We start from the raw sequence: 17141 nt of genomic DNA on the forward strand, positions 1-17141 counted from the left end.
TGTTTTTTGTAAACGACACACACACATTTTATATATATATATATATATATATATATATAGCCTATATGCACAACAGCCATGCGAATAAAAACTCAAACTGGGCAAATCTGCAGTCATACATCCTTAATGGAAGCGCAATAGTGTTACAAGTGGCATAATACACTGGATGCTATGAAATCCGGGTTCAATCACAACAGGCTGTAAAGAGGCCAGATTCACCTGCATGCACTGATTTGCGCAAACTTTCCATGTTTTCTTCTGTAAACGTGCCTGGTGGATTTCTATACTGCGACCAATTTTATAAAGTAAAAGACTAAAGTCATACATGCTGTGTCATGCTGCTTTTCGCAATCGGTTATTTAGTTATTAAGTTTGATGAAGCCCGTGGGATGAGAGGCTTGCGTCGCTTATGAAACGGGGCCCAGGTCTGTTTATTTAGGAGCTTATTTTTTTATTTAAACACCAGATAAATCTGTTACGCTGCAGATCAATCGAACCTACAGACAAACGTATATAATTAAAGTGCCGGTTATTAGCTTGTAAACGGTATTAAGAATTGATCGGTCAAACTTTTTAAAACACGGATATTGATTAATTAAAAGCACTGGCGGCAGCACAAAGCATTATACAGTAATACCTCACTTAGCACGGTCTAGAATAATTCGTGTTGAGCAGCGTCATACATAATAATGATTATAAATAAAGAAATAATAAACTCACCGATTGTGCTGTTAACGAGCGGAGTTGCTGCCTCCGACTGACGCGCTTCCGCTTCGATTCTCCCGCCAAACGTTCACTTCCGGGTTGTTTGGTGTTCATTGTTATTATAATTTTTAATTGTAGATTTAATGTTTGTTTTTGGGAGTAAAATTGTGAAGATCTTTGCCAGACATATTGACAAGACTCGAATAATTATGGCTCGGTTTAGAAGCAGACATTGCCGATAAAGAACGAGTCCCCTTTCGCGCAGCCATTTTGGATTCTGACTGACTGACTTACAGGGTAAAACAACTTCCGGTATCTGGTCAGGAGCAGCTATAGCGGTAAGTACTCTTTCACTGTTGCCGGTTATTATTATTAATAATAATGTCATAATAAATTATAATTATATATAGCCATTCATAATACATTAATTTAGCTGACACCAATTAAAGATTGACATAGAGCTACACATTACATAGCTAAAGTTGGACTCTCCCGAGACAAGATGGCGGTGATGTTGGGTGTCGGCATTACGAGCGCATGTCCAGTGTGAACAGGGAGACTGTACACTATTTATACACTATATAGGATTATATACATATATGTCCGCAATACAGTTATATTTCTAAAGCAATGAGGGACCAGTAGGGCTTGTGTCACAGAAAGGTCATAAACATGCATACCGTAATTAGGACAATCGTGCTGCAACGCCACTAGAATGGTATATATAACATAATGTACCTAAAACGTGGTAACCCCTAAAACTGGGTTACTGCCCATCTGCGTGTGTGTGTATGCATGTATGCATGTATGCATGCATGTATGTATGTATGTATTTATGTATTAGTGGTGCATGTGCTGCACACAAGCAGCCTGGGAATAACTGAAGAAGTGCTTCTCAGTGCTGCCGTTATCTGTCCAGTGCAGGCCCTGCCCTGCGGGAGCCCTGGCTCGGGAACCCAGTGATAAGAGGAAGGGGACTGGCCTCTTCATCCTCTCTCTGGGAATATTGTCCCAGCTCCCAGGGCTCTGCACACTGAGCTCCCCAGGCACGAGGATAAGCACACACCGAAAGGACTCCATTCTTGGAGGAACACATTTTTAATACCACTATCTGTTTACTACATGCAAATAGTCTGTGCACTTGAGCGTGGGCGTGCAGTTCAGACCGATGTGCTCGGTTGTCAAGAGCAAATGTAATTGTACATGGCCTCAGAAAAGACATTTACAGTGTAAAATATGTCACAGTCAATAAAATAATAGATACAAAATGAAATAATAAAAGGTTTAGAAGGATTAGACTAAGGGGTTGTTTTTCCAAGCATCGGTTTAGGGAGAGCAGATAAAACTACTCAAAAATAATATCTAAAGGCTACATGCTGGAGAGGGCCTCTCTGAGTTAGTCTGATAAAATGTTGTAACCAAATGAAGGACTGGAATTAAAGTCCTCTTGGCAAACTATCTGAACTCCCCCAAACCCTCATTAATGACTGTTGAATGATGCCATTTAAGTGTGAGACTGCTGCCTGCTATACAGACTGCAGCCCAGCCTCACTAAACCTCAGGGCCAGCTTTGTGAACGTGTGAAAGGAAAAATAATTACAGATTCCTATTATTCGTTATATAAAAAAAGAGAACGAGTAAAAAGCATTGCCAATAAATCAGAACAGGTGCCTACAAGTAAAATAGACACTTTGGTCTGAGGACCACTTCTATGCAACAAATGACATTTGAAGTACAAAACTGTGTTTCTGAGAGAGCGGGGGGTTGTGTGCATTGTGTGCTCGTCAAAGGACAGTTTTCTCCAGCGGACAGAGAATGGGAGCACTGGAGACGTGTCGGCTCTGTGACGACACGGGCAGCAGTGGAGCGCTGCCAAAGCAAAGTTGTGATTAGCTGCGTCTCTCCCATGCTGAGGGGATGTAACCATATCAAAGCCATACGGCAGGGACGTTCCCCTCATTAATCATGGCTGGACTGCGGTGAGCTGGCCTGCCACCGTCACATCTCCGGGAAACACGCCGGGCTCCCCGCAATGCCTTTCTCTCCCCCAGATAACGCCTGAAAGGGCTGTGAGGTGAGGACTGTCCGGAAAACAACTGCATTCTTGCCCTTTACTTGGCAGAGGAGGCCTGTTCTGCAGATTTCGGGGCTCTAAAGCTTAGCTGGTGATGTCTATTTCCAAAATGGTCGGCTGCAGCCCTCCACCCCACTCTCACACACAGGGTCGGTGGGAGATGGAAAAGTTTTCTTGGGCTGAGGCATTTATCCCAGCATGCTCTGCTCTTCAATTTCAATCTTACCAATCCTCTATGAATATTATCTGATGGTCAATCATGCCTTCCAGTAATTGAGAACCTCATCATGAATAATTAAAAGAAGTGTCAGACAGACTGATTGATAAGAGAGATAATAACCCCATAAAAGCAAGGCAGTGAGAGACACCACAGTTCAATACATAAGACAAGAATGACAGATTTGTTGATAATGAGCTTTTTATTATTTAAAAGCACATGTATTATAGCTAAATACATTTAGCAGAAAAACATTTTTGCTAATATTTCTTTTGTACAAAAAGACAATACAAAAATACTACAAGTGATTTTAATACATTTGTAGGTGTAGGTTTTTTTTTTTTTTTTTACTTTTATTAAAAATGTACTATTACAAATCTACAATATTTAAGTTTACTACATACAAAAAATCTGTCAATCAATGCTTTTGTTTAAGCAGCACTTTGTAAATAACACAGGTCATGACACACAACTTTGTTTATTCATAGTGGATATAATAACTAAAAAAAAAAGTTTCAGAAATAATATTTTACATAGTTAATTTTTAGTGATCTATACATTATTTATATATTTATAAAAAAAATAAAACGGAGCTTGTTGTGATTGAAATGAAAGGACGGACTATACATTGAGAAGGATGTGCAACAGAGTGGAGGTTTTTATATCCACGGTTTTGTGTTTACTATACACTGTATGCTTTGTTTCGCAGTTTCCGTACAGCTCCCAGATTGTTAATAGCAGAAGTAACATTTAAAAAAAATGTTAAGATGCATTCATAGCAACGAAAATTCTTCATAAAATCCACAGTTTTTATAATTTTTTTAATATATATATATATATTCATATATATATTTTTCTAACAACAGTCGCTGGCTTATGCTTCGACACTGTTGTGACACGCAGTTCAGGAATTGCATGGGGAGTTCAACGCAAGCCATACGTCACAACCTGTGATCGAGCATCCGACTCCGGGAGTGTCTGCAGGCGGGGGCTTGTCTTTCGTACACCTGGAATGTACTCTGCTGCTGTCTGAGAGCGGGTGCGTCCGAGCTCCCAACCAGCAGGAACCAAACGACACCCGTGTGCCGGCAAACCCCCGGGACTCAACCCCAGGGACTGTCACACCTGACCCCCTACATCCTACGCCCCCCTTCCGACCCCCCAGCCCCCGAGCCCATCCCCGGCACTGTCGATCAGACTCCCGCATGGCACAGCCATGCTCGGACAGTACTGCTGGTGATGGGAGGTGGTGAGAAGAAACACAAAACAGAAACACAACTAAAAAAAAAAGCCTACAACGAAAACAACTACCAACAATAACAACAAGAATAACCCTTCTGATAATCTGCACAATTGTCGAACCCCCTCTCCCAGCCCCCCACCCCACTTGGTGAATTTTGCAACATCCCTCGGTGCTGAACCACTGTTTCTCGCTTGGCGTTTTATTTAAACTAGGATCCAAAATGGTGTCTCTTAAACATCAACAAGCTTTCTTAGCATGACTGCTTCTGGGTGAAAGTGTCGAAAGTGTTGACACTGAGTGTGGATATAGTGCTATAAGTTATTTTTATATTGTTAATATATCTGTGCTAGTAACACTGTAGATAAAAAATAATCCCCACAACTGAGGAATTTGTTGTCAAATATCAAGAAGGCCACAGAGAGAGAGAGGGAGGGAGAGAGAGAGAGAGAAACGGCTGTGTTCCAGATAAGAGACTGTAAACCAGCTGCACATGGGCACCACCGTACTTCATTATATTTAACATATATTCTGTTTTTGTGGTTCTCTCCATCTCTCTTTTTTGTTTTTTAAAAGTCCATTCCAAGTGGCGAGCAGTGGCCTCGAAACTCCACATGTTCAGACCTCATCCCTTGAGGGTGTGGATGAAAACAAACAAAATAAGAAAATAAAAAGAACGAACAAACAAATGAAAAAAAACTCTCTTCCCTACATTCTACTGTCAGATGAGAAAGAGGAGCAGCAGTGCGAGTCTGTTCACAGCCCCCGGGGTCGCTCCCTCACACCATGTTGTGGTGGTTGTTGCGGTCAATGATGTCCGACGACGGCAGCAGCTCCTTCTTGATGGGGGAGGACGGCGGGGTCACAGCCTTCAGTTTGGGTTTAAAGAGGTCCGACACATAGAAGACCTAAGGAGACACGAGCAGACACATGGCGTTAGAGTTGACATTTTCTCAGTTTCCCCTAGAAAATATCATTCCCCTTCTCCCTTTCTTCTGTTGTTTTTTAAAGGGTTTCGGTCGAGCACAAAAGAACCCACTCGACAAATAAAAACATCCCAAAAGATACCAAAAACAAACACACACATTCAACCCTCTGATTTGCTGTGAACATGCGATTCCCACTGCTTTTGGACGGGGAAGCACACTGGGGTTTGGCCGCCATCCAAGTCAGCTTTGTTGCTTCTTTTCCTTTCCTTACAACAGACCTCCAGAGCAGAGAGTAATTGTATATGAGATAAACATTGACGTTCCTTTAAAAGCACATGCTATGCCAGGCACTGTTCGCGCTTAGGGGGGGCCCGATGGTTGCGGACTTAAGTAGGAGAAAATTACACATTGCACTTGTTATCTGGGTGATATGTTATGGCATGGAAAGAAAAGTAAGCTATCTGTTCATATGGAAATACCCAGTGAGTCTTCTCCTATGACATAAATCCCAATATCAGCCCATACGGGGGTTTTGGCACACCAAGGGTATAACTATTCTGACATTATCGCACCCCTGAGCGATCTTCAGGAGGAAGTGGTCGCCCGTTTTCACCCCATGACACAACCTCGTCTGCCTGGGAAGGTCTGATACACTCACAGCTTCTGATTCACCCAATATCTGAGCATACAATATCAATTAGTCAGACCCTATTTATACATATATAATTATTATTCTCGCCTCTTTCCTACATTAAAATAATTAATAAATGGATAACGATAATGCCGTCACTTGGTCTCCCTGCTGAGACAGACTGGCAGGCTGTGGGAGCCGGGACCGGGGAGGGAGGCAGCGAGGAAGGGAGCTTTTTCCTGATAGCTCGATGACATCAGAGTCCGACAGGAAATGGGGGGGAGGCGAGGGTAGGTTACCTGGGAGTGTCGGACAGGAAGTAACCCCATGGAAACGACCTTTACAACTTCCTTCCCAGATACTTGAGAAACTCGACTCGTATCTTAAAGCCTGGCTTTTTTCCGGCTGTGTCCAATTGTGTGATTATTGAAGTATTAATAAGTCTGGGATAAGTCTATTTACGTATATATTATATATATCTGTGTGTGTGTGAGCTGTCAAGTGGATCAAGGCTAGTCAGGCACTGAAGTCAGTCAGTGGATCGGAACTTGCATGCTTTATAAAACAATTACACGTGTGGTCTGTGGTTCTGTGACTCATTTAATACCTACAGGATACACAGACCAACACGAGTGAGTGTGAGAAAGACCATAAAACATTCACACATCCTGCTCCCTTGTCTGGCATCTTGTTTTAAAGCAGGGATGCCCTTTGCACCAAACAGCTCTTCTCCTTCCCTGCTACCGAGACCGAGAAGGCAGCCTAGGGTCTCAGATCACGTGGGTACCAGGTAACCCCCGCCGTCTAGACCCCATGAAACCGCCCAGCTGTTGTCATGAGCAGCTGAACGTGTTTCAGTTCAGAACCACATAGTCACCAGCCCTGCGTGCCAGCAGCGGCCAGGCTTCAGCGCCCCAGGGACAGAGCGGAAACAATAACTATTCTGGTCAGATCGAGGTGTTGGTGTTAATGTGCCCCGAGCCACTTCCTGTTTCATCGTGGCACCGTGGCAGGTCGACAACCCAGCACGTCACACACGCAAGCTAAGAGAGGCGAGCTCGGAACTTCATCGAAGGTCGGGGCAGCGCGGTCACAGCTGCTGTCAGGGTGGGTTCAAATAGAAACTAAAATATGATTCAAGGATATGCCTACCCACACACTGGCAAATGAAATGCCTGATCTGTAGCTTCAGTTGGGAAGCTGTCTGCAACCTTTCTTTTTTCTTCTTCCTGTTTTCCTCTCTCTCAATACAATAAGAGCTTTAATAGACGCATGGGCAGCTGTTTATCTGAGATAGGGCGCTACCAGGGTCTTGCTCTCACAGTAGGTCATGCTGTTTTCTTGATGACCTTTTCTCTACGTTGTGACATTAGGAACCAGACATACAAGTTCTTTTCTCTGTCTCGATGAGTCACAGGGGGGCCCCCATTCCGGCCTAGAGGAAGGCACTTGTCTGTGAATCATTCCCGAACCCGCGGCCAGGACAGGAGAGCTGAGAGCAGCTGCGGTGTCCCTAGTTCATGAAGAGTAACGTCCTCTGGTGGGGCAGGATGTGCCGCCCTCCCCTCCCCCACAGCGCGGCACATGACAGCCAGGCCTGCAGACCCCCACTCACTCACTGCCGCTGTCACTGCAGCCTTATCGGAGTTGCCCTTCCTGAGTCACAGCTCTGACGGCACTAAATACGCAACACGCTGCCCCCCCCCAACCCCACTGTAGCCCATTGTGTTGGAAGTGCACCTTCAGCAGTGTGACCGGGAGCAGCTTGACACACTGTGCTGTGTCAGGGTCCAGCTGGACCCCCTGCACAGGACAATCCTGGAGTTTCAGTGGAGAGACCACACCACCAACCGGCTCTCTATGTCCTGGTTGTCAATGATGCAATATATAGGTGATTCAGGTTCTTCTGCTATCGAGTCCTCGGGCTTCTCCTCTTCAGAGCTTTCTCATAGTGTCCATGAGGCTCCAAGCACATTTTGAACAGATCAATCAGTCTGGTCACTAACGGACTCGCAGACCGAGACCGAGTGGGGCGGTGCACAGGAGCATCCACTGGCTGGGGTCTCTACCCTGTTACTAGTACTGGGAGGAGAACTAATGTGTTTTAAATTTTTTCGGAGGACCATTAAAAAGCCTCCCGTTGACGGATTTCAGAGGTTGAACAGAGAGCGCCTGGCAGATGGAAGTCTTTAAGAGTCAGGTTTTATGGCAGCTGATTCACAGAACAGTTGAGTCAGGCAGGAAATTACAGTGAAAACGAGCGGCTTTAGAGCCATGTTTGGTTTTACTTAAAAGTGTAAAAAAAAGGAGTAAAGCAAAAACATACACCTCTGCTACCCAAGCACAGCAAAGGGAGGAGGACGCTTGAGAAAATGCTTGTTAGATATAGTAAGCTTACAAGCCTGCCGTGCTTTAGGGAAAACAGTGGAGAAAGTCGACATTTGTAAATATTTAAACATCTCGGAGAATGCTTTCAAGATGGGTAATAAAAACCTGGCGCGATGTGAGAGGGGGTTCGACGGGGCTGCTAAGACCGGGGTTCGCGAAGTGAGAAAAGCTCGAGCGTTAGCATTTTCCGTGTTGTTCTTCTGGGCTGCGACTCTCCCTCCCCGGGTTCAGCAGATTCACGCCTGGTCTCGGAGCTGCGTGTGGGAAAGTGTTATCACAGTGAGCCCGAGCACATTGGCAATCCTCTCAAAGATTCGGCGCTGGCAAGTTGTAGGAGCGGAGAAGGAACCGTGCCGTATTTTAAGACATGCAGTTTAGCATCACAGGATTGAAAACTTATTACGTGTTTTGGTTCCAGCCCTTCCCCACCCGTGCTGCATGTTCTGTTTCTGAGTCGCTGTTCCTGGAGGAAAGTGTACAACGCAAAAGGGAAGAGGAGACAAAAGGCAGCCCTGATTGAGGAGGCTTTTAATCATTTAAGCACTTGAGATAGGATATCTTAACGACTGCTTTTCTTTGTGCCACGCCTGACCTCGAAATGCTCGAGCAGGCCTTATCTTGGGAGGAACCCGAACTTAGAACAGGATATTGACAATGACCCTTGCCCTCCCGAGGCATTGTGGGATGTACAAGGTCGGAAATGAAAAGAGAAAGAAAATGGGGAGGTTATTTTGCCTCTAGTCTGGTCAGAGGGGAAGAGCAGCTTAAGTCCACGTCCACACAGCTGTTTCCTTGTCTTGTACCGTGAGACCCAGGAAAATGGCGAGATCAGTCTGCACTCGCCCCTGCCCCCCGCCCAGGGCAATGCGGAGCTGTGCCACCAGCCTGCTAGAGGTGGGGGGGGCAATCCACTGCCAGGATGTAAAGGCTTTTTCTATCACAAAATAAAAACACAAAAACCCCACTGACACACACAGTACACTCAATTCCTCCTTGACTGATCCCCGTTGTTCAGCAGTGCGATGCTTAACACCACACCTATAGCCATCATAGGCCTTAGTTTTGGCACTACAGGGGCAAAATTATGCTCTACAGAGAGTAAAGCCCCTTGCCAGAGCAAACTGAGGAATACTGCTATGGCAATAAGAACCGAAAATGAGCCACTGAGCCACAGCAGCTCGATGGGTCATCTTTCAGAGCGACACATCCAGCAGTTCTCTCAAGCTCACCAAAGAGTGTGGAAAAGGGGGAGAATTATAATGAGTTGTTCGTCCATCGACTCCATGAGTAATCCCAATGCAACACACCTCAAAAAGATCTGACAGGAACGACATCCAAGTATGATGTATTGTACTTCAGCCCATGACTGGTGTTTTCTTTTCTTCTCCAAAAACACGGGCTATAGGATCTCCCCAAAGGCCACTTCTGAACCCGGGTTATTAAAGATATTTTAATTGCGCTCACTTAAGCGCTCACAGATGTGTCTTGCACATGTTTAAAGGGAGAAGTCAAAGCACTTCTAAGTGCTAGGAGGCACATTACAAGCCAACTGTGCCGCGCTGTGTCAGGGTTTCGCCGCTCTGTGGGTCGCTGCTTGTGGAAGAAAGGCCAGAGCAAAGAGCAGCGCTAATAGAGGACCAGATCAAAACAGAAAAGGCCTAATTTATTGAGCTGCAGTTCCCTGCCAAAACAAGCCTCAGCGTCCCCCGTCAGCCGCAGCAAAGTGTGCCCCTGTCCACCGGGGAGCGTGCATGTGTTGAGTGATGGGGGTTTTGTGCCACAGTAAAGGTGCTGTTAGGAATCAGCATCTCTTTTGGCAGTGATGCAGGGATCAGGACCACCAGTAAATAGTCAGGAATCCAGGTCTGTTTTCAATAATTGATAATAAAGTCTATTAAAATAAAAACAAGGTACAATTATTTACACGGAGACACACATCCACACAAACACAAGCATGGGGTTCTGGCCCATGAGGCTCATTACAGTCAGGACCCGGTTTCCACAACTGACCCATCTGAGACCCAATCTGGTGCAAGGGCCACAGTTACAAACCCGAGTGTGGCAGTCTATGGAGACAAGTGCGGCAGCGACTAAGGAGAATGTGTTTGTGTTTGTGTGTGTGTGTATGCACTGTATCAAGATGTCAGCAACATAACAGGAGCTGGGGTCCTTGCCATGGCAAACTAAGCCGAATGCTATTGTGACCTTAATTTGCTCAATAACATTATGTTTTGCTAGTTTTTTTTTTTCCTAAAACGTCTGTCAGGCAGAGAAACAAAAAGGGAACAATTGACTCAGAGCCAGGAGACCCCAGAAAACATCCTGGGGGGGCAGCAACCAGATGGGTGCCAGGCCCGGCCGGAGCGCAGGGGCTGCCGGAGCACTTAGCCTGCAACCACCAGTTTCCACATTTGTTTTGGCCCCCGTGAGAGTGGGCCATGCACGAGGGGCCGCTGCAGTCTGCCATGATGGGGATTTTACAGCTGTGAGAAGGATAGAGCCGCAAGGGTAATGGCTTAATTGTATTTCAGACCCATACAGCCATTTATTTATGTATGTATTGTGTTAAAACCAGAACAGGACAATCGGTCACACCGACTTAAAATCTAAACAGGAGTGAAGGAGTGTGTGTTTGGGGGGGTTTGTAGAATCAGCCCGTTCCGCACATGGACGGGGCCGGGGTCTCTGTGCTCCCCTGGGCTGCGGATTCGTTCCAGGCCAATCTGCAATTCATTATTGACGGATTTCGTTCTCTGAACTCAGCTGGCTTTAGGTTGACTTGATGCCAGTTTGTTTCACGGTTCGCTCTTGGACTCAGCCAGTGAGCAATCAGTAACACACTGTTCCCTGCTCCTATAAGGAAAATAAGTGACACAGCTCCTATTGAATCTGGTCATCATCCTCAGGCCTCGCTATCCCGTCTATAAGCAGGCCAGAGCATTCCCAGCTCCCCGGGAGAGGAAACGATCCCTGACAATCACTCCCAAACTGGGGCCAACTGACAGGGGCTCCAATACACAGTCGGTCCATAGTTCTCTTGTTGTTTATTTGTTTTCTTTATGAACTACATAAACTATGGATTCACAAAGACTTTCAGCCATCAATAAAATAAGTGACGCGAAAACAAAACCGAAGCAGCTGCAAACTTAAAAACATACAAGAAAAAATAAATAGGAAAGCAGTCAGTTTATATGATTTCATAGTTCATCTATGCCCTTGTCATCCCACTTCCAAATCAAAGAAAAAAGAAAGACCATGGTGATTATGCCAGCAGGTAACAACTGATTCGACTTAACAAAAAAATATATGAATCAGGTACACACACACACACACACACTTGGATATTGAGCGTTACGGTGCACTTACTATGCAGTATGCCACTACAGCTCCTTGCACAAAGCCCGCCAGGACGTCGGTGGGGTGGTGCTTGTGGTCGGAGACCCGGGACAGACCGGTGTAGAAAGCCATCATGATCAGGGTGAACTGCAGCAGTGGCCGGAGTAGACGAGCACCTCTCCACGTGAAGCGAGACTGCAGGTAGAACTGAGAGAGAGAGAGAGAGAGAGAGAGAGAAATTCAGCAGGGCAAAACACACACACACACACACACACGCGTAATGCACATACACCTGTTTAACAGGATGGATTACATTGGAGAAAGGAGAGGGAGGGAGATGTACGATGTAACGCTCGACACACATCTCGACAACACACACAACATCCCTTGGAACCAGTAGCAGACATATGTGTCAAAGCTAGCCCATTTCCTAGGTTTCTTCAGATACTTCAGTCCCTCGCGGATGTCTTCTGCCTGACTGTGGCGCTGCTGCCTCTCTCCTCAATCTGCACTCTTTAAGACAATGCAGCTGTTTACCCAGTGACAATACATGACACACAATGCAACTCGGTGGTGACTCCATACAAACTGAAATAAAAGAACACCAGCGCTGCCGCCTGCAGGGCCGAGAGATACACAGAGAGAGGCGGCTGTATTTACAGCGGCCCCAGAGGTACTGGGAACCACTGTAAAGAGAGAAATGGCTACTAGCCCCAGCACGGTGCCAGGCCAGACACACTCGATGGGCCCAGGGTGCCCGTGTTAGCCAATGAGGACCCACACAATCACAGCAGAGAGGCCAGGCAGGTGAGCAGACATGACAGTGCAGAGAGACAGGCCCGCATAACATGGGAGGTCTTGGGATTTATAACCCATGCTTAAATAACAAATAACAAGTGACAATTTGTGTTTTTGGCAAGAAATCGTCCATAGAGTTTTTTTTTTTTTTTTTTCTTTCCACCGCTTCCAACAAGCAGGTAAATTAAATTACTGAGATGGTTAAAGGTGCTAAAAATACAGCCCTTCTCCTTGAACATCACAGCAAGGAGTAGCCCAGGTAAAGTGGGTTAAAGTTGAGAAAACAATCCCAGCGGAAATGAAATTAATAAATAAAAGATATTAGGGACTACTGAGTCACATGCTGAGACGTACGCACTGCGCTCAGCGATGATCCGCTCAGGGAGTTACCTGACCTGCAGGACTTTGTTTAGCCTCTGCTTGTGCCAACATGCTAAAATTACAACTCCCCGTCAGATAACTAAACAGTAGCTTAATTCACAGACATCAAAGCTGATTTAGAAAGAGAGCGCCGTGAAAAATAGGCCTCATTGTTTGCTCATTCACCGTCTGCCAAGCCGCTCCAACCCACCTCTCCCTAGAAGAGATTTATGCTTTTGGCCGGAGAGCCAAGTCCTCTTATATGTGTGTAGATAGTTCACGACTGATAGTGAGGCTCTTGACGATAATCTCTTCACCTTCCTTCTCACGGATGCCTGGGTCTCATTACCTTGTTCCTTGTGGTTTACTTTAGTGGTATTGACATTGACAGAGTGAACACAATGATCCCCCCGCCTTAAAAAGCCACACAAAAATCATATCTTAACAATCACTCTCTCTCAAGATGTCTATGGATTTAATTTAAAACTCATCAGGGTGTCGACAGTGGCATGAATTAGACACAAGTCATTTAAACGGCTGAAGGAACGCGTTTGTCTTGTCTTAATTGTCTTGTATATTTCCACAGCTTGTTCTCCAGCCTGTCAGTCAAGTCGCTGTGGATTCAGGTTCCCAGCTGGCACCACTAGAAAGTTATGTTGTTATGATTACCCTCCAAAGACAAGTATGGTCAATGAAAGTTCCCACAGAAAGCAAAAAGCAAAAAAAATGCTGAAATTCACATGCTGTCCGGAAATCAAAGTTGCGCAAAACACAATGTGGTCGTGGGGTTTCTGTCATCCGTGTCTTTGCGTGTCTCAACTTGGGACTCTGAGGAGAGACGACTTCACCGTGCGTTCTCTCTTTATTTCACTTTTAAGATCATATCAACTCCCATCAGGGATGAGACAACCGCCACATACAGAGAAACAGGTCTCTACTGGACTCAAATATCCGCAAATCTCTGTGACACGCTTGGCAAGGACCTCAGCAATTAGAGGTAAACCAGAAGGGTGGGCATGGGCCAGGGGACGCCCCCACTGGAACACGCAGAACACTAGTGAATAACTAGCGATGTTTTACGTTTTTTCTTTTCCTAAATAAATAACACACCACAAGATAAACAAAGCTGCAAAAGCCTCAGAGTGAAATATGTTTACAAGGATTAATTTGACATTTTCCAATGGGGCTCCTAAGCACAGGGCAAGAGTGGGACAGAAGGAATGCTATGTAGTCGATAGGTATCGTTTTTCTGTGCGCTTTTGGCTGTCGCTCATGATAAACCGTTCATGGGAGAAATGAGTATTACGAAATTTCCATTTGCTTTCCATTATTGCTTAAGTGGAGCTGCATGCAAAGTATTATGATGCTTGTAAGACCATGAACTAGGATTGTTCGAAAAACAGCTGGATCAAGCGTATCATCTTCACGGGTCAGAAAGAGGAACTGGACTCGAGTTGTGCTAAATACTCAGACTCAGACACAAGGAAAAGGGTGATTATATTTTTGCCGAGTGGGCTGGACGTGTTCAAAGCCGATGGGAAAGATGTTTTCAGGTTCGATTATGACAGATTTTTTAAATGCAAGCACAGAAAACAACCCCGCAGCAGAAAAACAGCCCTCAAGCACGCGGAAACGGGTTTCTGTACGAGCGGAAGATGGCCGTGCAAATCCCGAGCTGCCGGAGAACAATGAGATGTTAACGCGGCTCAGTTTTCCAGCGCAGAGTGCAGGGGGTTAGGGCTGTTTGTGACTCACGAGAGGAATACATCCTAGAGAACCTGGGACAGTCTGCCTGCGATAAGGCCAACAACACAAAAGAGGAATGCAGCCAAGTATCACATCAGATCTAAAACCTACAGGATAGGAAACAGCCGTGTAGAAGTCTGGCACCCTCCGCGGCACAGTAACTAGCTATTGCCTATTTCAGGCTTTTCAGTGCGGGGGGGTGCATAGAGCCTGGCATTGGCAGCTCATAACAGAAATACTTGTATCTCATCTCGTGACATGTAAGACTGCAATAAAAAGCAGCATGTTGATGCCAAACGAGAGCAGCGGCTGCAGGAGTCATACTCAAGTGCTGTACAAAGTGCCCTGCCACCCCCCCACACCAATCCCTACCCCTACCTCTATCTACCCCCAGCCTTGGCATGCATCTGAGTCCTGCTGCCCTCCGCCCTCTACTGCAGACCGACCGAGGCAAGGAGCTTGTTGCTTTGTTCGCCGCCCATCATTTCCAGACAGAAAGAAAGGTTTTTCGCTTTCACACCTTTCCTCTGAATAACCAGACAAAAGCAAGCCGGAGCAACCCCTGCATCCTGATGTCATACGTAGCGAAAAAATATAATAAAAACAACAATCAGGCAACGAGCTCGAGGGTTTCTCCTGACGGCTGCTCTATCCGGAGACTGATAAGGAGGTGGAATTTGTGAGAATAATCGGACATGGAGAACGTCTGGTGTAATCTCTCCTAAACTGTACATGTTCTTCCCTTCAGCTTTATCATTCCTTTCTCTCTACTTCAAACAGCAAGTTTGAGGCCCCGTGCTAAGCGATGGTGAGACTGGGGTGGCTGTTGCTGGGGTGGCAGAGAGGAGTGGGTGACAGCTCTGGGGCAGCCTGGCTAATAACCTATCCCTCCTTCACACAAAAACCTCTGAGCCTTTTCGTAGCTCAAAGATATTAACAAACTTATGATTAAAACACAGAGACTCTCCTCTACATAGTTTACAGAGTTTACACCCTCACTGATTTGCTAAGTGTTACCTGCCCGGGGATTTGGTAACACTTCTGAAGACAGGCTGTAATTAACTCTGAAGAAACGCCACAGCAATATTACACGGGTGTCTGCTCTATTTCCCTTTCCCTCTTTGCTCCCAACGCCTTGAATCAACATGGAACTATACCAGGAACCCAAACGTACACTGTATTTGTGTGATGTAAAATCAGCGGGATGAAAGCTGCCCACCTAGAAGGATGCCACAACAATCACGGTAAACCAACCAGGGTCAACAAACGCAGCCCACGTCAACTGTGGAACCCAAAGCAGGGGACACCACAGAGAGGCCATAGGACCAGATGGCTGTCTGGTTTGCGATTGTCCCACCCTGCTGCTCCACGTTGGTTTTGTGCAAGGCCAGCGCTTCCCCACTCCCTGCTATTCGACACTCAGCTTCTGCCTCCCGACTGCAGATTGGAAAGATTGGCAAAAGCTTGCATGTCACTGTGCGGTCAAGGCACTTTCAAGACACCACAGCCAAACCATAAGACATCTGCTGTAATGGTGCGCTGTCTGGCTGGAGGTTTGCACCGGGGCTGGGAAATACCCATCATGCAAGGCTCAATTACCACAGTCATCTGACTGCACTCTTATCATGGTTACCGTAAACCCTACTTAGCAGAATAAGATCAGGGATTCCCACAGATGCAGTGCAAACACGAGTCCATTCCTACTTTCTTTTTCAGTCTTTACTTTCTATGTTATCTTCCTAGTCTGCCAGGTCTGGGAAAAGGAATGCCATATAAGTCATTCGATGAAGAAAAAGACCAGACATCAGCGCAGGCCTTGTTTCGGGACTTAAAATCTTCCAAAACGCCACCGATATTCCCTACAGGTATTCAGCCCCAGTCCACCCATCACGTCTTCCTTCATTCCTCCATTCACTGACTCTACCGATCCATTGTTCACTCACCCTCTCCTTCCTCACCAGGAAAATTAACTCATGAATAGTCCAATCTAATTGCATCTCGTCTGTGAAATTGAAACATGAAAGGAAGCAAGATGCACAGTCGCTGTCCGCGGATTCGATCATATCTTTCTCTCGGACAGCGGCTTTCTCCGTGTCGCTTTTGTCATTCAGTACCCCCTGTGTCAGCATCATATCCCACTCTCAGGGGCCCCCGCTTCGACTGACAGCCGTCGGCCCATTCGGAGGCACCAAGCGAATAATAATATCTTGTATATGGTATAGATTACAGTGCGGCCTTTATGTGGCATTGTACTGGGCCCGGCGCACTAAACAATGGCTTGTTTCATCCAGGCCCCATCCCCACAGAGCGGCCCGCGTCCCTCAGCCAGCAACGGGACGTTTGAGTTATTGCAGGCACTCCTGTCTCCTGGCCAGCGCGGCACTAGCGGGAGCTCTGACCTACTTTCGAGGGGAGAGGGTTTGTAAATCGCGTATTATAGGTTGTGTGAGTGTGTGTGCATGTCTGTGTGTGTGCTGTGGGGGTTCTCTCACAGGGAGTTTAACAGCCACCTTTGACACCACAAACCTCTTCCTGTCATCCCTTCATCACAGCGCTTCCACAGATCACGGAGTCTGTTAAAACAACAACAACAACAACAGCGGCAGCAAAAGTTGGACTGGGTTGTTTTTCTTGGGTTGATGAATAATGTTGAGTTTCAATGAAGAACAAACAGCTCTGCTGGCAAGGAAACCCAGAACACCACGAAGCTGAAACTG

General features: G+C 46.1%; 1 protein-coding gene across 2 annotated transcripts in view; it reads right to left on the reverse strand.

Annotated features, from left to right (window-relative positions):
- Positions 1-3179: 3179 nt before the first annotated feature.
- The window catches only part of plpp3 (phospholipid phosphatase 3), a 36593-nt gene continuing 22631 nt past the window's right edge, over positions 3180-17141 (reverse strand). For both annotated transcript variants that reach the window (XM_066691998.1, XM_066691997.1), the window contains exons 5-6: positions 11551-11727; positions 3180-5144 (exon numbers count right to left, since the gene is read on the reverse strand). In XM_066691998.1, the coding sequence (XP_066548095.1) occupies positions 5016-5144; positions 11551-11727 (306 nt within the window). In that variant the 3' untranslated portion in view covers positions 3180-5015. The remainder of the gene's footprint in view (positions 5145-11550; positions 11728-17141) is intronic.

The sequence above is a fragment of the Amia ocellicauda genome, chromosome 19 (genome assembly GCF_036373705.1).
Source record: "Amia ocellicauda isolate fAmiCal2 chromosome 19, fAmiCal2.hap1, whole genome shotgun sequence".
NCBI lineage: Eukaryota > Metazoa > Chordata > Actinopteri > Amiiformes > Amiidae > Amia > Amia ocellicauda.